This window comes from Myotis nattereri (assembly GCF_964212035.1).
Source record: "Myotis nattereri genome assembly, chromosome: 15".
Classification (NCBI taxonomy): Eukaryota; Metazoa; Chordata; class Mammalia; order Chiroptera; family Vespertilionidae; genus Myotis; species Myotis nattereri.
In genome coordinates, this window is record NC_138090.1 from 54,018,211 (window position 1) to 54,040,848 (window position 22,638).

A 22,638-nucleotide genomic window follows, 5' to 3' on the forward strand; every position below is an offset into this window, starting at 1 on the left:
ATTTTTGTGCACTGGGCCTCTAGTAATAATAATAATAATAATGATTGCCCAAATCAACATATTTAAATTTTAGAGCTATATTGTAAATCTCTACATTTTAGAAATTATTGCATGAAAGTTTAATCCCACCCTACAGTTTACAAAATTCAAATGATTATTTACACTACACAATATGTGAATTCCTACTTTATTCGGATTTCCATTCCAAGAATGCATAACATTAAAAGCTGTTTTCAACCTTCACGTGCAGAAACACCCTGATCTGCCAGTGTAACTGACTTTAAAGTGGAAGGTTTCCCAAACACATAACACACTTCACCTCTTCAAGTAACAACAATTTTTTATGATAGCTGTTCCAGATTAGCTCTGTTTATACTAATATAACCTCTGTTCTCATCACACTCTTCCTCAAATACTGAGACTTTCATTAAGTGTACATTATCAAAGCGACACCTTTTATATCTTACCAGTATCATTTCACAAAATAAATGTATTCTGGTCTTTGGCCTAAAGGCATAGTCATCTTCAGAAGACATAGCTGAAAGAAAACAAATTTTCAGTTTTGACAATCAGGTGGTGAGTGCACTTTGAAGTTACCAGCAACTATAGGCCAAATGACAGTTTTGAGTACTCCAAGAGGTAGTGAAGGGTTCAAGGAAAGCTCTAGATAGGTAAAGTAAGGAAAACTCACATCAAAGAGGGACAAAGAGTTGCTTATATTTGCCAATGAAAACTGCTCCAACCCTCTGGCAAACGATGGCAATATTATAAAAACACTCCCAATTCCTAGTTTCTTCGCTGGATAGACAGAGATGAGGGAAGTACATGTTCAATGAGCTGCTTGTTTTGAAGCCTCTTGAATAACAAGCTTCGGTTGTGCATGACACAGAGTGCAAACAGAGTGGCGGTACACAGTGAGTGCCCTGTTGTGGCCGCTTGAGACACAATGAGAAATTGTTCGAGCACCACACAGAATGTGATACTGAAGATAGGTATCAGGCCTGAAAGACACAGCGGGTCTGAGAAAGAAACAGAGAACATTTGCAAGTGGGAAATTCGACAGCCGAACCAGGAATAGAGATCCAGAAAATAGTGTGGACCAAAAGTAGAATTTGTTCCACAGATGGTTATCAGTGTCCTCCTATAGAAAGCATGTTCAAAAGCCTGCTACTTTACCATTCAGGAATCTGGACCAGCAGGTGTGGCTATGTTGCGTGCTGACCGGTACAATGATTGGTCACTCACTCCATTCCGGGTCTAGACACACGACCAGGTTGCAGTCAAAATCCCCAGTGTGGGGTGTACAGGAGGCAGCCGGACAATGATTATCTCTCTTCACTAATGTTCCTATCTATCTCTACCTCTCATTTCCTCCCTGAAATCCATAAAAATATATTGGTACATGGAAAAAAACACAAACTAAACATAGCTAAAATAACGCTACCAGTTTAGGTACAGAGACACACATTTTAAACTATGAAATCAAGATGGTTTAGTGACTGCACAAATCTCATGAATCTATTTGTGTATGAATAGACTATTGTTTTCCTTTGTGTGGTTGTAAATCTTCCCATGAGAAGATATTTTGCATTGACTTTTCGAGAGTGGAAGGAAGGGAGGTAGAGGCAGGAAAAGAAGAAGGAGAGAGGGAGAGGGGGGAGGAAACAGAGAGGAGAGAGAGAGAGAAATATGTGAAAGAGACAGAGAAACATCACACTAGCCTAGGGAACTAATTTTTCTTATTTTTAGTACTTTTCCTTCAAAAAAAAATTTTTTTTAATATATTATGACTTTTTACAGAGAGGAAGGGAGAGTGATAGAGAGTTAGAAACATCGATGAGAGAGAAACATCGATCAGCTGCCTCCTGCACACTCCCTACTGGGGACGTGCCCACAACCAATGTACATGCCCTTGACTGGAATCGAACCTGGGACCCTTCAGTCCGCAGGCCGACGTTCTATCCACTGAGCCAAACAGGTTAGGGCTCTTTAAAAAATTTTAAGTATCATTAGTGGAGAGCTATGTTGTAGAAATTTAATGAAACTGAAAATACATTAATAATGTCATTCTTGGAAACTTCCTAGAAAATACAAAACATGATAGTGTAGGGCAGTGGTTCTCAACCTTCCTAATGCCGTGATCCTTTAATACAGTTCTTCATGGAGTGGTGACCTCCAACCATAAAATTATTTTTGTTGCTACTTCATCACTGTAATTTTGCACTGTTATGAATGGTAATGTAAATATCTGATATGCAGGATGTATTTTCATTGTTACAAATTGAACATAATGAAAGCATAGCGATTAATCACAAAAACAATACGTAATTATATATGTGTTTTCCAATGGTCTTATGCGACCCCTGTGAAAGGGTCGTTCGACCCCCAAAGGGGTCACGACCCACAGGTTGAGAACCGCTGGTGTAGGGTATTTCTCTCATGTGAGTATAGAATATAAGGAAAATGTAAAGAATCAAGGCCTGATTGTTTAAAGCTCCCATGAAATGCCAATGATCTGTAGGAAATAAAAGTAAGCCCTTCATTTTCTAAGGCAAACCCAAACTAACAAGAGGGACATTTCCAGATGTGAAGTGATGGTCTTTGAACAACTTTCATTAAATCGCTGCTAGAAAAAAAAAATTCGCTGCTACACCCTTGTTCCTGAGAAAGGGAGACTATTTTTTTTTTTTTTAACTCTTTAGGTTTTTTTAAAATATATATTTTATTGATTTTTTACAGAGAGGAAGGGAGAGAGATAGAGAGTTAGAAACATCGATGAGAGAGAAACATTGATCAGCTGCCTCCTGCACATCTCCCACTGGGGATGTGCCCGCAACCAAGGTAGGTGCCCTTGACAGGAATCGAACCTGGGACCCTTCAGTCCACAGGCCGACGCTCTATCCACTGAGCCAAACCGGTTTCGGCAGAGAAAGGGAGACTATTATTAACTCTACAGTGAGGGGAAGCACCTCTGCCATCAGGTGGACTGAGACAATGGGCATCAGGTGACTGAGGCACAAGGATGCTCAGGGCACCACTGCTGTGACATTACTGCCAAAAATACCTCAATAAATAAATATGTGGAAATGATCACGAATAAACATTAGTTTTTCCTAGTGCCAATCCAGCTGTACCGCTCATGCTCTGTAAGCTAACACTGCATTTACCTACCAAGTCTCTCGTACTAATCTAATGAGCAAGCCTCTTCTATTTGCCCTTTTTTCAGAACTTTCTGAGCTATTCTGAGCAGTCAGATGTGCAGCTTCTTATCCCTGATGTATAGCTGATGCTGCAGCCACATGAAACTAAAACCTGCATTTGCCTTCTTCACTGATACCTCAGCCTCTAACAAGAGGGACATTTCCAGCCTCTGACTCCATCCCAATCTGGATGTTAGACATGGCAGCCTTCCAAGTTTGATCTGTCACAAAAGGGACATTTTGAGTAGTTGAAAGTCTCTGATTAAAGGTAGGAATGCTTCCTGAATGCTTCCTCTCCCACTTCGCCTCCCTCCCCTCTCCCCTTTCCTTCTCTCTCCCTTTCCCTCTCCCCCTCTCCCCCTCTCCCCCGACTCCCTCTCCTTTTTCTGCCCCTGTCTCCCTGACTTCCATTCTTGAAAAGTCAATGGAAAATAGGTAGAAAAATATCTCCTCAGGGGAGGATTTACAACCATACAAATTTACAACCACAGCTGGGGAGGGTAATAAAATGCATGCAAACAAGGCTCTGGCACAATGGAGGGGAGTATAACCCAGCCAGTGTGGCTGAGAGGTAGAGGACTGATCTATGAACTAGGAGGGCAGGCTTAGGTTCCTCGTCAGGGCACACTCTAGGCTTCAAACTTCATACTCAGTGCATGCAGGAGGCAGCTGACCCATGATTCTCTAACCTAATTGATGTTTCTATCTCTCTCTCCCTCTCCTTTCCATTCTGAAAGCAATTAAAAATACAGTTTAAAAAGACAAGAAAAAAAGAAGAAAAACACAAAAAAGAGAGAAATATGAAAACTGCTGACATTGACTGTGATGAATAAAGTAATAAAATAAGGAAAGAAAAACAACCTGCAAGGGCAAGAACATCAGATGTAGAGAAATAAATCACCAGATGTCAGAGGAAAAGCAGGGTCCCAGATTCAGGCCAAGGGCATGTAGTTGCTGGCACATCCCCAGTAGGGGGTGTGCAGGAGGCAGCTGATCGATGTTTCTCTCTCATCGATGTTTCTAACTCTCTACCCCTCTCCCTTCCTCTCTGTAAAAAATCAATAAAATATTTTAAAAAAAATAAAGATATGACCTGTTTAGAAACCTATTATCTAGACTAAGCCAGACCAGAGGATTATGTTTAACCTATATAAGTAGTTAATTGCTTTAGGCCAATAAAATATCACCACATAGTATTGCCACCTGAAGCCAGAAAACACACCACATATAATAAACAGATAAACACATAAAGACAATCCATCCTACAAAGATGGTGAAAGACTTGTACACTGAAAATGACACAGCAATGCTAAAGAAAGCAGATACAAATAAACAGAAAGACATTCCTTAATATGTCCAAGTAGCTACACAATAAATAGATTACCTACGGAAATTCCCAGACAATTTTGGCTGTAATTTTGGCAAAAGAGATCCGGGAGAGGCTAAATACTTCAAATGTAAGAAAGTGGGATATTCACTTTTTTACACTGAAAAACATTTTACAAAGCAAGAGTAACCAAGTGGGTGTGATCCTGGATTAACACAGATCCATACACCAATGGAACGGAGGGGAATGCCCCAACATAAACCCTAATGAAACCTCACCTGCATCAAACAGGAGCCTTTTCTGTAAGAGAGGATACAATCCACAGGGGCAAAGGCAACCTCCAGCAATGATGTTAAAAGTGATCTCCAAATTTCAGACATTCCTGTGGATTTCCTCCTTAAAACTGACAATGGAATGAAACACTCTGGCAATGATGTCTGCTTGTCCACATTCCTCTCCATTCCCAATGGTGACGTTTGGAAGTCAGTGACTCACACATTTAACTTCAAATCTATAATAATAAAAGGGTAATATGCTAATTAGACCAGACATGCTTCCTCACAAAGCTAGGGCTGTGAGGAAAGCCAGAGTCTGGCTTTCTGCCAGCAGAGGGCAGAAAGCCCAGGTCCCGGGTGCCAGAGGGAAGATGGTACTGGTGGCCAGGGAAAGGAAGGCCTACTCCTGCATGAATTGGTACATCAGTCCTCTAGTCCTATCTAATAATAGACAAACATGGTAATTAACCGTATCTCCGACATGATTCCCATTGGCTAATCAGGGTGATATGCAAATTAACTGCCAACCAAGAGGGAGGCAGGCAGCCAGGCAGCTGAAGCGAACAGGAGGCTTGCTTGCGCCAGTGATGGAGGAAGCCAAGGTTCTCCGCCTGCCGCTGCCAGGCTCTGAGCTGCACTCTAAGAAACAATGATGCAATTATAGAAGCTAAACAAACCCCAGATACTTGCTTTCAGTCAGCGGGGCCTCAGCCAGCAGGACTGCAACAGTGTTTCAATTATAGAAGCTAAACAAACCCCAGATACTTGCTTTCAGCAGCCGAGGTCTCAGCGCTGAAGCTGGGCCTCAGAGCTAAAGCCGACTCTCAGCTCCAGTGACAGCCATAGAAGGTAAATAAATCCCAGAATAAAACAAAAAGAAAAAAAGGAGAGGTTGGGAGCTTCAGTCACCCGCCAGCGTGAAAACGGCCCTCAGCCCCTCACCCAGACTGTCCAGGCACCTCAGTGGGGACCCCCACACTAAAGGGGGTGTGACCAGCTGTAAACAGCCATTAGCCCCTCATCCAGGCTGGCCAGGAACCCCAGTGGGGACCCCTCCCTAAAGGGGGTGTGGTCAGCCTGAAAACAGCCCTCAGCCCCTAACCCAGCTGGCCAGGCAACCCCATGGGGACCCCCACCCTGATGGGGTGTTACCACCCTGCAAAACAGCTATCATCCCCTCATCCAGGCTGGCCAGGCACCCAAGCGGGACCCCCACCCTGATCTGAGACACCCTTCAGGGCACACCACCTAGCCCCCACCCGTGCACCAGGCCTCTATCCTATATAGTAAAAGGGTAATATGCAAACTGACTGTAACAGCAGAAAGACTGGGAATGACTTGTCACTATGACACACACTGACCACCAGGGGACAGACGCTCAATGCAGGAGCTGCCCTCTGGTGGTCAGGGAGCTCTAACATGGGAGGAGCTCTGCTCAGCCACAAGTCAGGCTGATGGCTGCCAGTACAGCAGTGGTGGTGGGAGCCTCTCCTGCCTCCTCAGCAGCACTAACGATGTCCGACTGCGGTTTAGGCCCGCTCCCCGCTGGCAAGTGGACATCCCCTGAGTGCTGCCAGACTGCCAGAGGGATGTCTGACTGCCATCTTAGGCCCAATCCCCCGGGGAGCAGGCCTAAGCCAGTAGGTGGTCATCCACCGAGGGGTCCCTGACTGCGAGACGGCACAGGCCGGGCTGAGGGACCCGCCTCTGTGAGTGCACAAATTTTTGTGTACCGTGCCTCTAGTATATTATAAAAGCAGTAAGAAAGCCCTAGCTATTTTGGCTCAGTGGATAGAGTGTCTGCCTGCAGACTGAAGGGTCCCAGGTTTGATTCTGTTCAAGGGCATGTACCTTGGTTGAGGGCACATCCCCAGTAGGGGGTGTGCGGGAGGCACCTGGTTGATGTTTCTAACTCTCTATCCCTCTCCCTTCCTCTCTGTAAAAAATCAAAAATATATATTTTTTAAAAAGCAGTAAGAAGCCGAAACCGGTTTGGCTCAGTGGATAGAGCGTCGGCCTGCGGACTGAAAGGTCCCAGGTTCGATTCCGGTCAAGGGCATGTACCTGGGTTGCGGGCATATCCCCAGTAGGAGATGTGCAGGAGGCAGCTGATCGATGTTTCTCTCTCATCGATGTTTCTAACTCTCTCTCTCCCTTCCTCTCTGTAAAAAATCAATAAAATATATTTTAAAAAAAAAAGCAGTAAGAAAAATATCCAGGTGTGTTGGAATCTAACAGTTGAAAAGCATTATGTCAAGAGCTAATTTGCCCCTCCATTCCCCAGCCATGCAGGCTGATGTTGGTAGTGAGGCTGAAGCAACTCTGCAGGAACTGGGATCTCAGTAGGGGCTGGAGGTGGGGAGGGGCTTGAACCCAGGAACATGACTAAAATTGAAATTCATGTAAGCACTTTCATTAAATAAAAAGTTGCAATGGTCTGTGTGAGGATGAAGAACTAGAAAGTGAAACCACAACTCTCCCTGGGTAGATGGGCAATTTCATACTCACACCAGCAGGCAGCCTTTCCTGCTCCCTTCCTCAATCCCCACAGAGACCAAGACTCAACATGGCTGAGTTCTAGAATCTTTCAGAGGGACTTGACCTGGGATATGAGACTTGGATGACTAAGACAAGTGATCAGTTAGGACAACAGCATTGCTTAAAAATAAACCTTTTAAAGAAAATTGTGATAAAATGCATTACTAAAACAAATGTGTCCAACACCTGAATTAAATTGCCTTAAATACTGTTTTTGCACTACACACCTCTTATTATTTCGCTAGAGGCCTGGTGCACAAAAATTTATTCACTTGGCAGGGGGGAGAGGGGAGGTGGGAGGTCCCTCAGCCCAGCCTGTGCCCTCTTGCAGTGTGGGACACCCTTGGGAGATGACCACCTGCTGGCTTAGGCCCACTCCCGGAGAATTGAGCTTAAGCTGGCAATCAGACATACCTCTGGCATCCCGGAATCCCTCGGGAGATGTCTACTTGCCAGCGGGGAGCAGGCCTAAGATGCAGTCGGACATCCTTAGCACAGCTGAGGCGGCAGAGGCTCCCACCACCACCGCTGAACTGACAGCCATCAGCATGGCTTGTGGCTGAGCAGAGCTCCCCCTGTGGGAGCACCCTGACCACCAGGGGGCAGCTCCTGCATTGAGCGTCTGCCCCCTGGTGGTCAGTGTGTGTCATAGTGACAAGTCATTCCCAGTCACCTGGTGCATGGGTGAGAGCCTGCTGGTTTGCCCTGAAGGATGTCCTGGATCAGGGTGGGGGTCCCTACTAGGGTGCCTGGCCAGCCTGGGTAAGGGGCTCATGGCTGTTTGCAGGCTGGTCAAGCCCCCCCGAAGTGGGAACCCTCACTCCATGGAGGTTTGGCCAGCCTGGGTGAGGGGCTGATGGCTGTTTTCAGGCTTGCCACACCCCATTATGGTGGAGGGTCCCCACTGGGGGGCCTGGCCAGTCTGGGTGAGGGGCTGAGGTCCATTTTAAGGCTGGACAGGCTCCCCTGGCAATGAAAGCTCCCACCCTCTTCTTTTTTTCTTTTTTATTCTGGGATTTATTTTCCATGTATAATTGAAACTTTGTATCCTGGAGAGGAGCTCAGAGTTGGCCAGGGCAGGTGGGAGGGAAGCTTGGCTTCCTCCATCACCAGGGCAAACCAAGCCTCCTGCTCACTCCAGCTCTGTAGCCACAGCCAGCTGAAAGCAGGTATCTGGGGTTTATTTACCTTCTATAATTGAAACTGTTGCTTTGAGTGGAGCACAGAGCAGGCCACGGCAGGCGGGAAGCTTGGCTTCCTCCATCACTGCAGCAACCAAGCCACCTGCTTGCTCCAGCTCCGTGGCTGCCAGCCGCCATCTTGGTTGGGTTAATTTGCATATAGTTGCTCTGATTGGCTGGTGGGCATGGCTTAAGGCATAGCGAAGGTGTGGTCAATTTGCATGTTTTTCTTTTTTCATATATATATTTTATTGATTTTTTTACAGAGAGAAAGGGAGAGGGATACAGAGTTAGAAACATTGATGAGAGAAAAACGTCAATCAACAGCCTCCTGCACACATCCTACTGGGGATGTGCCTGCAACCAAGGCACAGGCCCTTGACCGGAATCAAACCCGGGACCTTTGAGTCCGCAGGGTGACGCTCTATCCACTGAGCGAAACCGGGTAGGGCTGCATGTTTTTATTAGAGTAGACAACAGCACAGATCTTTAAGGCAGAAACTATCAACCCCATGATTTCACACATACACCAGGAATAAAGCAGCAGTAGCAAGTGATATGGGAATAGAATCACATTATTATTTCCTTCTCAAAAGACTTCAAATGATTTCAATATAAATGAAATTACACTCTAAGTAATTGTACACATAAACATGAATTATTTTAATATATTCAAGTATACAAACATTACCTAACAACATTTAAAGTTTGGAGTACACTGTGCGTACTGATTTAGGGCTATACCTGAAAGGCATTTTGGCTACTGATCTAGTGTGAATTCCGTGACACTTTAAACTCATAATCAATTAAATACTTGGATTAAGTTTTTACATCTTTAAAGCCAATTTAAGGCATAAATTCCTTGGAGATTTGAAAACTGTACGTTTTAAAAGTCCTTCCTCCTATATGAAAAACGTAGAATTTCTGCCCAATTACAAAGCCTGATGAGACTGGGGCTGTAGGTCCAACTACTGGATTTCCCACATTCTTCACTTTTAAGGTTTCCCTCTAGAATAAATTCTAATGTGAGAAATAAGCTACGGATGCCAATTAAAGCCTTTAGGACAATGTTTCCATTTGTATTGGTTCTCTCCAGTATGAATTCTGATGTCGGGTAAGGTTTGCATACTGAGTAAGCTTTGTCACATTCTTTATATCTGCTGGGCTTCGATCCAGTAATAATTATCACAGGTTCTATGACATATAAATGAGGATATACACTTTGATATATCCCTCAGAATTTGTAAGACCTTACCATTCTCAATGATAAAGCATGGTTAAATCTTTGGATGATAACTTTATATTTTTGCTGTTTCTCTTTAAAATGCTTTGTAAAATGTTAAGTCTGAACACAGGTTAAAGGCTTTCTCACATTTTCTACAGTTTAACGCTTACCTCTACTACAGTGGTTCTCAACTTTCCTAGTGCCATGACCCTTTAATACAGATCCTCATGTTGTGGTAACCCCAAGCACTATTTTTGTTGCTACTTCATAACTGTAATTTTGCTGTTAGGAATCGTAATGTAAATATCTGATATGCAGGATATATTTTCATTGTTACAAATTGAGCATAATTAAAGCATAGTGATTAATCACAAAAACAATGTGTAATTATATCTGTGTTTTCCGATGGTCTTAGGCAACCCCTGTGAAAGGGTTGTTCGACCTCCAAAGGGGTCACAACCCACAGGTTGAGAACTGCTGCTCTACTATAAAATCTCTAATGTTCAGTAAATTTTGAGCTGTGAGTAAAGGCTACAGTCCATTCTCTGCATTTATACAATGTCTGTTAGGAAGTCTCTAAGATAAAGTCATATCTGAATGGCTTTTAAAAGCTTTTTTACATTTTTCACATTCATAAGGCTTCTTTCCAGCATGAATTCTGTGATACTGAGTAAATTCTCACTGCTCCTCAAGGGCTTATGACACTACACACATCTGTAAGACTTCACTCCAGTATGTATTCTCTGATGCTTAGTAAGTGCTGAGGAGCTGACAAAGGATTTGCCACATTCTGTACATTTATAAGGCTTCTCTCCAGTATGAACTCTCTGATGACAAGTAAGAGATGAGGACCTGGTAAAGGCTTTGCCACATTCTTTACATTTATAAGGCTTCTCTCCTGTGTGAACTGTCTGATGATAAATAAGGGATGAGGATGTGGTAAAGGCTTTGCCACATTCTTTACATTTATATGGCGTCCCTCCAGAATGAATTCTCTCATGTCTAGTAAGGTGTAAGGAGCAGCCAAAGGACTTGCCACATTCTCTACATTTATATGGCTTCTCTCCCCTGTGAAAGCTCTGATGTGAAGTAAGTGATGAGGAACTGGTGAAGGCTTTGCCACATTCTCTACATTTATAAGGTTTCTCTCCTGTATGAACTCTCTGATGTCTATTAAGAGAGGAGAAATCACTAAAAGCTTTGCCACATACTCTACATTTATACGGCTTCACTCCAGTATGTATTCTCTGATGCTTAGCAAGCGCTGAGGAGCTGACAAAGGATTTACCACATTCTGTACATTTATAAGGCTTCTCTCCAGTATGAACTCTCTGATGATAAGTAAGGGATGAGGACCTGGTAAAGGCTTTGCCACATTCTCTACATTTATATGGCTTCTCTCCTGTGTGAATGCTCTGATGTGTTATAAGGTATGAGGAACTGGTAAAGGCTTTGCCACATTCTCTACATTTATATGGCTTCTCTCCTGTGTGAACGCTCTGATGTGAAGTAAGGTATGAGGAACTGGTGAAGGCTTTGCCACATTCTCTACATTTATAAGGCTTCTCCGCAGTATGACCTCGCTGATGCCTAGTAAGATGCGAGGACTGACTAAAGGCTTTGCCACATTCTCTACATTTATAAGGTTTCTCTGCAGTATGACCTCGCTGATGCCTAGTAAGATGTGAGGACCGACCAAAAGCTTTGCCACATTCTCCACATTTATTGAGCTTTTCTCCAGTATGAACTCTCTGATGTGAAGTAAGGTATGAGGAAGTGGTAAAGGCTTTGCCACATTCTCTACATTTATAAGGTTTCTTTCCTGTATGAACTGCCTCATGTCTACAAAGAGAGGAGGACTGACTAAAGGCTTTGCCACATTCTCTACATTTATAAGGTTTCTCTCCTGTATGAACTGTCTCATGTATATAAAGTGAGCAGGACCGACTAAAGGCTTTGCCACATTCTTTACATTTATAAGGTCTCTCTCCTGTATGAACTGTCTCATGTCTACAAAGAGAGGAGGACTGACTAAAGGCTTTGCCACATTCTCTACATTTATAAGGTTTCTCTCCTGTATGAATTCTCTTATGTCTATAAAAAGAGGAGGAATCGCTAAAGGCTTTGCCACATTCTCTACATTTATAAGGTTTCTCTCCTGTATGAACTCTCTGATGTGTATTACGAGAGGAGGAAAGGCTAAAGGCTTTGCCACATTCTCTACATTTATAAGGTTTCTCTCCTGTATGACCTCGCTGATGCCTCCTAAGTTTTGTGAACCATCTAAAGGCTTTGCCACATTCTCCACATTTATGGGACTTCTCTCCAGTATGAACTCTCTGGTGCGTAGTAAGGTGTGAGAACTCTCTAAAGACTTTCCCACATTTTCTACATTTGTAGTGTTTCTCTCCATTGTGAACTTTCCGATGTTGACGCAGGTTTGAAGCGTGAAGGAATCCTTTACCACAGTCTCTACATTTATAAGGCCTATCTTCAATATGAACACTTTGATGATAAGTAAGATTTGCATAGTTGATAGAGGATGTGCCACATTCTCTGTATTTATAAAGTTTCTCTCTAGTGTGAATTCTCTGGTGAATACTAAGAGTTGAGGGCCAGCTAAAGGCTTTGTCACATTCTGAACATTTATAAAACTTTTCACCCATGTGAATTCTATGATGTGGAGTATGTCCTGAGGACTGACTAAAGCCTTTTCCATTTTCCCTGAGTTTATAACATGTTGCAATAGTATGAATTCTTCCCTTATGTACGACAAGAGATGAATGACATTTAAAGGCTTTGCCACATACTTTACATTTGTAAGGCGTCAGTCCAGTTTGAATTTTCTGATTTAGCATACAAACTGAAGGCCAATTAGATGTTTTACCAGAATCTTTACATTTGTTAGATTTTTTTCCACTATGAATTTTTTTCACTTTATTTGTCTTGAATATTTGACTGGATATTATACCACGAGGATTCCATTTGTAAGCTTTCTCCCCAGGATGAACATTCTCTTGTTCAGTGTAATTTGGAGAATGCTGAAAAGACGAGACACATTGAATTCCTTTGTGTGTCTTCTCCACAATAGGAATAACCTCACATATTTTGTGATTGCACCTTGGGTCACAGACTCTTCCACTTTTATAATGCTCCTTTGCAAGCTCGCTTCTCCGATGACTACAATATGACTCTTGCTTAAATTCTTCCCAATTTTCATTCCACTGATAACTTCTGTCTCCATTATGTGTACTCTGGTAGTAATGGGAGATGGAAAAACCTTTACTGACAGTTATTTCATTAAACATGTACACTTGTTCCATAAAAACCATTTTGTGATACTCATTAAACTAAGATAGTTGTGTAACAAAAGCTCTCCTAATTTATTAAAAATATAGACAAATTTAAATATAAATCAATAATTGTCAGAGGAAGAATGAATCCTTGTTTAAAAGACTAGCCCTAACCTGTTTGGCTCAGTGGATAGAGTGTTGGCCTGCGGACTGAAGGGTCCCAGGCTGGATTCCAGTGAAGGGCATGTACCTTGGTTTCAGGCACACCCTCAGTAGGGGGTGTGCAGGAGGAAGCAGACGAATGTTAACCTCTCATCAATGTTTGTAACTTTCTATCCCTCTCCATTCCTCTCTGTAAAAAAATCAATAAACTACATAAGAACAACCAAAAAAAGATTGCCAAATTGCCGAGCCAGCAAGATTTGATAGTTGAGCCTCAAAGTTTGAGCCAGAACGTCGGTTCCATTCCCCATCAGGGCACAAGCCTCAAGTTCGGAATCAGTCCCCAGTGAGGGATGCAGGAGGCAGCCAGTCAATGATTCTCTCTCATCAAGGATATTTGCCTATCTCTCTTCATCTCCCTGCCTCTTTGAATCCAAAAAAATATATTTTGAATAAAAAATATAATAAAGGCACTAGCTGGTTTGGCTCAGTAAATAGACCTTTGGCAAGCTGACTGAAGGGACCTGGGTTTGATTCTAGTCAATGGCACATGCTCAAGTTGCGGGCTCCATCCTCAGTAGGGGGCATGTAGGAGGTAGCCAATCAATGATTCCCTGTCATTATTGACGTTTCCATCTCTCCCCTTTCCTCTCTGAATTCAATAAAAATATATTTAAAAGTGATAATAATCCTATATAATAAAAGCCTAATATGCTAAGTGTCCGGTCCTCTGGTCATCCATTCAACTAATCAAAGAATAATATGGTAAGGCCGCTCAACCGCTCACTAAGAGAAGCACTGACCTCCAGGGCGCAGACACTCAGACCAGTAGGTTAGCTTGTTGCTGGCATCCGGGAGATCGGGACTAAACCAGATAGGCCGGACACACCCTGGAGCCCTCCCATGGCACCTCTACGGCTCACCAACTTCCCGCATCCGTCCCCAGCCCCAATGGTGCACCGGTGGGGTCCTTGGTCTGACCTGCACCCTCTTGCAATACGGGATCCCTCAAGGGATGTTGAGAGCCAGTTTCAGCAGAATTCTGCAGGCCAGGCTGAGGGACACCACTGGTGCACAAATTTGTGCACCAGGCCTCCATTTATAACAACAAGAACAACAATAATAATGATTGCCCAATTGCGCATATTTAAATTTTATAGGTATATTATTAATCTCTACATTTTAGAAATTATTGCAAGTTTAATCCCACCCTACATCTTACAAAATTCAAATGATTATTTACACTACACAACATGCGAACTCCTACTTTATCCAGATTTCCTTTCCAAGAATGCATAACATTAAAAGTTGTTTTCAACCTTCACATGCAGAAACACACTGATCTGCCAGTGTAACTCACTTTAAAGAGGAAGGTTTCCCAAATGTATAATACACTTCACCTCTTTAGGTAACAACAATTTTACTATGAGAACTGTTCCCGATTAGTTCTGTTTATACTAATAACCTCTGTTCTCATCATACTCTTCCTCAAATACTGAGACTATCATTAAGTGTACATTATCAAAGCAACACATTTTATATCTTACCAGTATCATTTCAGAGAATAAATCTTGTATTCTGGTCTTGGGCATAAAGGCCTGGGCATCTTCAGATGACATAGCTGAAAGAAAACAAATGTTCAGTTTTCACAATCAGGTGAGTGCACTTTGAAGTTACCAGCAACTATAGGCCAAATGACATCTCTGAGTACTCCAAGAGGTAGTGAAGGGTTCAAGGAAAGCTCTAGATAGGTGCAATGAGGAAAACTCACCTCAAAGAGGGACAAAGAAGAGAAACAAAGATGGTGGCATAGGTAAACACCGGAAATTGTTGCCTCATACAGCCACTTCAAAAATACAACTAAAAGACAATATGGACATCATCCAGAACCACAGGAAGGCTGGCTGAGTGGAAATTCTACAACTAGAAGGAAAGAGAAAAGCACACTGATACTAAGAGGAGGTGCGGAAGTAAAGTGCAGAGGTACAGAAGCGCGCGGAACGGGCTGGCAACTGAGGACACAGTTGTTGTTTTTTTCAATTGGGAGGGAGTCTCAAGCTCCCATCTGCTCTGAACGCCATTTCTGGGCAAGTCTCTGGGGACCCAGAATCATACAAGGAGAAACTGGACTGTCTGGCATTGGTCGGAACTCGAGGGCTGCTTTCTCTCAGAGGTACTTGTAGCGATTACCGGGACACTGAGACACAGGGCCTTTTAGGGTAGGACTGAGGAGCAGCCATAGCTGCTTCCTTTGCCTTGTTAATCCCCTGAGACCCCACCCCACCCAAACTGTGTGCAGAGGCTTTTGCATATAAAAGGCCTGGCCCTTGGCAATCTGAAAATTCCCTAAAAAACTGCAGCTAGGTCAGAGAGACCCAGAACTTCCAAAAGAAGGCCCAAGGCCCCACAGCAGCTTGCATTGTATCAGAGCTGGGCCTCATCTGGGAACCTCCAAACCCCAAACAAAGAAGAGGAATCTGAAGATCTCTACAAAGCTCCTGCTGGGTAGCCACAGGCAGAGGATAAATTAGCACCTCCTTAGAGATCCAAGAGCCAGTATACCCAGTGGTCAGAGTGAGACCATCCAGATTACAACTCCGCAGATTCATAAAGAACACACTCAGGGGGCAGACTAGGTGAGCACCAAAGACCCATTGAAGCAAGTCTTGTCCCAGAAGGGTGTCTGCAGCTCAGAAGTTCTCCCACTGCAGACACAGCTGATTCTCACAGCCAATTGGCCTGGAGGCCAATTCCTCCCAGTGATAACTACAACAATCAAGGCTTAACTACAACAAGACTGTGCACAAAGCCCACAAAGGGGTGCACCAAGAGTGTCCACCTCAGGTAATTGGGGAGGCTGAGCCACTGGGCCCTAGAGGACACCTAGCACAGAAAGCCACTCTATCAACACAGGGAAGCATAAAAAATGCAGAAACAAAGAAACAGTTTACAAATGACAGAAATGCAGGAAAGAAAACTACTGGATATAGAGTACAAAACCACACTTTTAAGGTTTTTCAAGAATTTTCTAGAAAACGCCGATAAATTTAGTGAGACCCTCAAGAATAGTGAGACCCTCGAGGTTATGAAAAAGGACCAACTAGCAATTAAACATACACTGACTAAAACAAACAATATTATAGAGAGTTCCAACAACAGACTAGAGAATCACAAGAAATAAGTCAAGGATATGTAATATGAAGAAGCAAAAAACGCCCAACCGAATAAACAAAAAGAAAAATGAATCCGAAAATATGAAGATAGTGTAAGGAGCCTCTGGGACAACTTCAAGCGTACCAACATTCAAATTATGGGGGTGCCAGAAGAAGAGAGACAGCAAGATATTGAAAACCCATTTGAAGAAATAATGACAGAAAACTTCCCCTACCTGGTGAAAGAAATAGACTTACAAGTCCAGGAAGCGCAGAGAACCCCAAGCAAAAGGAATCCAAAGAGGACCACACCAACACACATCATTATTAAAATGCCAAGAGCAAAAGACAAAGAGAGAATCTTAAAAGCAGAAAGAGAAATACAGTCAGTTACCTACAAGGGAGTACCCATACGACTGTCAGCTGATTTCTCAACAGAAACTATGCAGACTTGAAGAGAGTGGCAAGAAATATTCAAAGTGATGAATAACAAGAACCTACAACCAAGATGACTTTACCCAGCAAAGCTATCATTCAGAATTGAAGGTCACATAAAGAGCTTCACAGATAAGAAAAAGCTAAAGGAGTTCATCACCACAAAACCAGGATTATATGAAATGCTGAAAGATATCTTTTAAGAAAATGAAGAAGAAGAAAAAGGTAAAGATACAAATTATGAACAACAAATACACATCTATCAACAAGTGAATCTAAAAATCAAGTAAATAATCTGATGAACAGAATAAACTGGTGAATATAATAGAATCAGGGGCATAGAAAGGAGTGGACTGAATATTTTTTGGGGGGAAAAGGGTGTGGGGGGTGTGGGAAGAGACTGGACAAAAATCATACAGCTATGGATGAGGACAGTGGAGGGGGGTAAGGGCAGAAGGTGGGGTGGGAACCCGGTGGAGGGGAGCTATGGGAGGAAAAAGGAGGAACAACTGTAATAATCTGAATAATAAAGATTTGATAAAAAAAAAAAAAAGGATACATGCATCCCTATCTTCATAGCAGCAGAATTTACAATAGCTAAGATTTACAATCAGCCTAAATGCCCATCAGCAGATGAATGGATTAAAAAACTTTGGCACCTCTACACAATGGAATACTATGTTGCTGTAAAAGGGAAGGAACTCCTACCATTTGCAACAGCATGGTTGGAGCTGGAGAGCATTATGCTAAGTGAAATAAGTCAGACAGAGAAAGATAAATATCACATGCTCTCACTCATTTGTGGATTATAATGAACAACATAAACCAATGAAGAAAAACAGATGTAGAGACAGAGAAGCATCGATCAGATGCTCAAAACCCAGAGGGAAGGTAGGGTAGGGTGGGGATGAGGAGGAGAGATCAACCAAAGGACTTGTATGCATGCAGATAAGCACAAGTGATGGATGTGGACAACAGGGGGTGAGGGTGAGGGCAGGATTGGGTGAGATGAGAGGACATGGGGGGATAAGGACACATTTGTAATATCTTAATCAATAAAGGGGGAAAAAAAGATAGTTAAGAATTCCTGACATTTATTTGTGGTAAATAAATAATAAAAAACATATAGCACATATGTACATACGTCAAAATGACGGAGCTTTTTTTTAAATAAATAAATGGGAGATGGTGATGTAACAACAACAACAACAACAACAAAAAAAGAGGGACAAAGAGTTGCTTATATTTGCCAATCATAACTGCTCAAACCCCCTGGCACACAATGGCCATATTATAAAAACACTCCCAATTCCCAGTTTCTTCACTGAGGAGACAGATGAGGGAAGTGCATGTTCAATCATCTCCCTGTTTTGAAGCCTCTTGAATAACAAGCGTCTGTTGTGCGTGACACAGAGTGCAAACAGAACTGCGATACACGGTGAGTGCCTTGCCGTGGCCGATAGAAAGACACAATGAGAAATTGTTCGAGCACCACAAAGAACGTGATACTGAAGCTATATATCAAGCCTGAAAGATACAGTGGGTCTGAGAAAGAAACAGAGAACATTTCCAACTGGGAAATTAAAGAGACGACCAAACCAAGAATAAAGGTCCTGAAAATAGTGTGGACCGAAAGTAGAATTTGTTCCACAGATGGTTATTAGTTTCCTCCTATAGAAAGCATGTTCAAAAGCCTGCTACTTTACCATTCAGGAATCTCAACAAAAGATATCACGTCATGAAAAAAAAAAACACAGAAAAAGTATACCATCAGTAAAATAAAATAAATGTAGTCAAACTGGCACTACATTAATGGAAATATATCAATTACCTCAAAAAGGAATGGAAAAGCTTAAAGGCAAAAAGGAGAAAAAAGAAAACTATAAAAAATCACCAAAATATTATATAACCAAAATAAAAATATAATGCAAAAGTACTTTATAAATACCACACCTAAGGGGGATATTGAAATAACTTATACCTGAATTAAAAATACAGTAGAATCATGAATGAAAGACGTGACCAACTCAAAACATCAAAAAATTTGCCTGGAAGGGGTGACTCAGTGGTTGAATTTCAACCTATGAACTAGGAGGTCACAGTTTGGTTCCAAATCAGGGCACAGGTCTGGGTTTAAGGCTCGATCCCTGACCGTACAGAAAACAGCTGATCAATGATTCTCTCTCTTCACTGATGTTTCTATCTCTCTCTCCCTCTCCTTTCCTCTCTGAAATCAATAAAGATACATTTAAAACACAGTAATTAAATAATCAAAGAATTTGTACAGAAATCATTACAATTTTAGTTCATTAACATTTTGATTCAGAGAAGCCAACAAACACGTGGAAATGTAAACAGAATTTAAGGAAGTCCTAAGATACTAACAGACTGAGGGGTCCCGGGTTCGGTTCCGGTCAAGGGCGTGTGCCTTGGTTGCGGGCACGTCCGCAGTGGGGGGTGTGCAGGAGGCAGCTGATCGGTGTTTCTCTCTCATTGATGTTTCTGGCTCTTTCTCTCTCTCCCTTCCTCTCTGTAAAAAATCAATAAAATATATATATAAAAAAAAATTAATCGTTTAAGATCCTGACAATTGGAGAAAGCGACATACAAATGCAAGCAGCTCATGAATTCGAACTAGAATGAATATAAACATGAGAACAGATAAGAAACAATGAAAATATCATGCGTCCCAGAATACTATCTGAAAACATATAAAAAATAATTGCTCATGGAAAAGACAGCTCCTCTAAGATCATTAGGGGTCTCTAAGCAGAAATATATTGCAGCAAAAAAGGGCATGAAAGAAAACATGGAACTGATAAGTGAACAAAAACCACCCAACAAGAATACTGACAAAACAGATGATAAACAATGGAGAGGAAACAACTTTTTCAGCTCCAAAACTTTCTCTTTAATAGTACCTTTCGCCAGAACCGGTTTGGCTCAGTGGATAGAGCGTCGGCCTGCGGACTCAAGGGTCCCAGGTTCGATTCCCGTCAAGGGCATGTACCTTGGTTGCGGGTACAACCCCAGTGTGGGGCGTGCAGGAGGTGGCTGATCCGTGTTTCTCTCTCATCGATGTTTCTGACTCTCTATCCCTCTCCCTTCTTCTCTGTAGAAAATCAATAAAACATATTTTTTTTAAAAAATAGTACTTCTCGCCAAAACCGATTTGGCTCAGTGGATAGAGCGTCGGCCTGCGGACTGAGAGGCCCCAGGTTCGATTCCGGTCAGGGGCATGTACCTGGGTTGCGGGCATATCCCCGGTGGGAGATGTGCAGGAGGCAGCTGATCAATGTTTCTCTCTCATCTGTTTCTAACTCTCTCTCTCTCTCCCTTCCTCCCTGTAAAAAATCAATAAAATATATTTTAAAAATAAATAGTACTTCTCATTATTAGACCTGCCCTATTACAAATCCGTAAGAAATATACTTCCGGAGGCAATTTAAAGATTCTACACAACACTAACATGAACAAATAAAGATGCCTTGTATGTGGAAAAATATACAGAAATATAAAAATTTATGGTGTTCTATTAAAGAAACACATATCACTTTGATTTCTCTTGTGGAACTTTAGAAAATAAAAGTAATTGTTCGACCTGAGTGGCTCAGTAGTTAAGAGTCTATCTGTGAACCAGGAGGTCACAGGTTGATTCTTGGTCAGGGCACATGCCTATATTCTGGGCTCCTTCCCAGTGTGGGATGTGCAGGAGGCGGTCAATTAATGATTTTCGCTTATCATGGATGTTTCTCTCTCTCTCCCCATCTCCTTCTTCTCTAAAATAACATAAAAAATGAATTTTTTAAAAATAAAAAATACATAAAAGGAATAAAATCTCAAATTTCTTCTATAAGACAAACATTAAAGATATTGTGATATCAACTTATGTGGGTACATGGGTAGAAATGGCAACCAGCAGAGATTTCATGAAATTGACAGTATGGTTTAAGGAACATTGTTATAACATTAAGATATTTAAAGTACTTCCATAGTGACAAAAGATAAAAAAAAAAAAAGAAAACAAATAAAATGATCTCTGCTAAGAGGTGACAGAATTCTGTATGGAAATCACAGACTCCACATTCTAAAGATATATATATATATATATATATATATATATATATATATATATATAATGATATATAGATGCATATATAATTCACTTCTCAAAACATGGTATATAAAACCAACCAAATAAGTTACCTCTATCCCTACTAAAAGTAGATCCCGTTCAATAGGCCATGAACCAAAATGAACTCAGCATGCATTAACAACTAAAATATCAGAACTAAAACCATGAAAACACTGGAAGAAGGCATAGTCAATGAACTTTACCATCACTCTTAAAAATACTGGTTTGCATGTATCTTCCTAGGCATAACAAAGTAGCTAAAAAATAAAGAAATGAGACTACAAAAGAATACCAATAGAAACCACAATATAACAACCACCACAAATACCCAGCAATGTTACATCCTCAAAAGCTAAAGATCCAAAATATCCAGTGGGACCTTGATTTAAGAGTTTAATTCTATCCGTTACGAAGCTCTTAACTCAAATTACTCGTATGTCAAATCAGGCTGATGTTGTGGCGTTCACTGTGACATTCGCTGTGCCAACTAGCGGTGGGGTATCTGAAGCTGGCTCGTAACCCGAATTTTAGCTCGCAACTCAAAGCAAAAAATCGGCTGAGAGATGGCTCGTATCTCTAAAAACTCGTTAGTCGGGACACTCGTAAGTCAAGGCCCCACTGTATAAGGGACTCACACAATTTACCACCAAAAGGACAAACAACATGATTGAAATATGAACAGCAGACCTGATCAGCCATTTCCTAAACAGGACATAAAGATGCACAATAAACATACTGGTATTTAATGACATTCAACTCCCTTCAGCATCAGAGAAATGAAAATGGACACCATGGAATAACCACCAAACACCTAACAAGATGCCAATCATCCATAAATCAAAAAACAAGTATCACCAATGAAGTGGAGAAATGAGAACATTCATGCATTGTCAGCAAGATTATAAACACACTAGAAGCCCAGTGCACAAATTTGTCCCTTGTGCTGGCCGGTGATAGGTGATCGGACAGGAGGAAGGCCCGCAGAAGGTTGGCCGGGAGCACACAGACCACCCAGCAGGCCGGGGGTAGGAATCAAGAGAGGGTGGTCAACTTAGGGAAGTTGGCTGTGGAAGCACACTGACCAGGGGCAGTTCCTGCGTTGAGTGTCTGACCCCTGGTGGTCAGTGTGTTGTCATAGCAACCGGTGGACCAGGCATAAGGGTTGCCAGGGCTGTGATATGTAGATTAGCGGAGCCACTCACAAAACACGATGGAGTGTTTTCCAATACTTACAGACAAGTACCAGTTAACACAGCGATTCCATTTCTGGCGATTTATACAGAGAACATGAATAAAAACAGATATACCCACCCATATATGCTTTGTACCACTATTTGCAATAGTGAAGATATCAGACTGGAAAAAAAGGACTATTTTTTGAATGATGCTTGAGCATTTGAAATAAAAGATTTCATTTCATTTGGCATGTAAGGCGACAAAATTTATAACTCATCTCCTTCAAGATGTGACTCACTATGTGTTTATTCCAGAAATGACACAGTACCTGCAAATATAACTTTCATATTATTGAATATAAAACTACATTACTTTTATACACTTCACATTTTTGAAAGGAAAATGCATAACCAGGTTTGTATTTCAATCCATTGTATTACAATGAAAACTCGCAAAGTATCAACACAAACATTACAGAAAAATCAACAACAACAAAAAACAGATTCCTCGACAGAAAAAACAAAAAAAAGCCACTGGCT

General features: G+C 41.8%; 1 protein-coding gene across 5 annotated transcripts in view; it reads right to left on the reverse strand.

Moving 5' to 3' along the window:
* The window catches only part of LOC308530466 (zinc finger protein 519-like), a 58,456-nt gene that overhangs the window by 26,383 nt on the left and 9,435 nt on the right, over positions 1-22,638 (reverse strand). For 2 of the 5 annotated variants that reach the window (XM_081107135.1, XM_081107136.1), the window contains exons 4-5: positions 14,749-14,822; positions 468-538 (exon numbers count right to left, since the gene is read on the reverse strand). The exons of 1 other annotated variant lie outside the window; for it this stretch is intronic. In XM_081107135.1, coding sequence (XP_080963261.1) covers positions 473-538; positions 14,749-14,822 — 140 coding nt within the window. In that variant the 3' untranslated portion in view covers positions 468-472. Of the gene's footprint in view, positions 1-467; positions 539-12,541; positions 13,001-14,748; positions 14,823-22,638 lie in introns of those variants that run through there. 2 more of the 5 variants (XR_013996856.1, XR_013996857.1) reach the window with 2 other exon arrangements.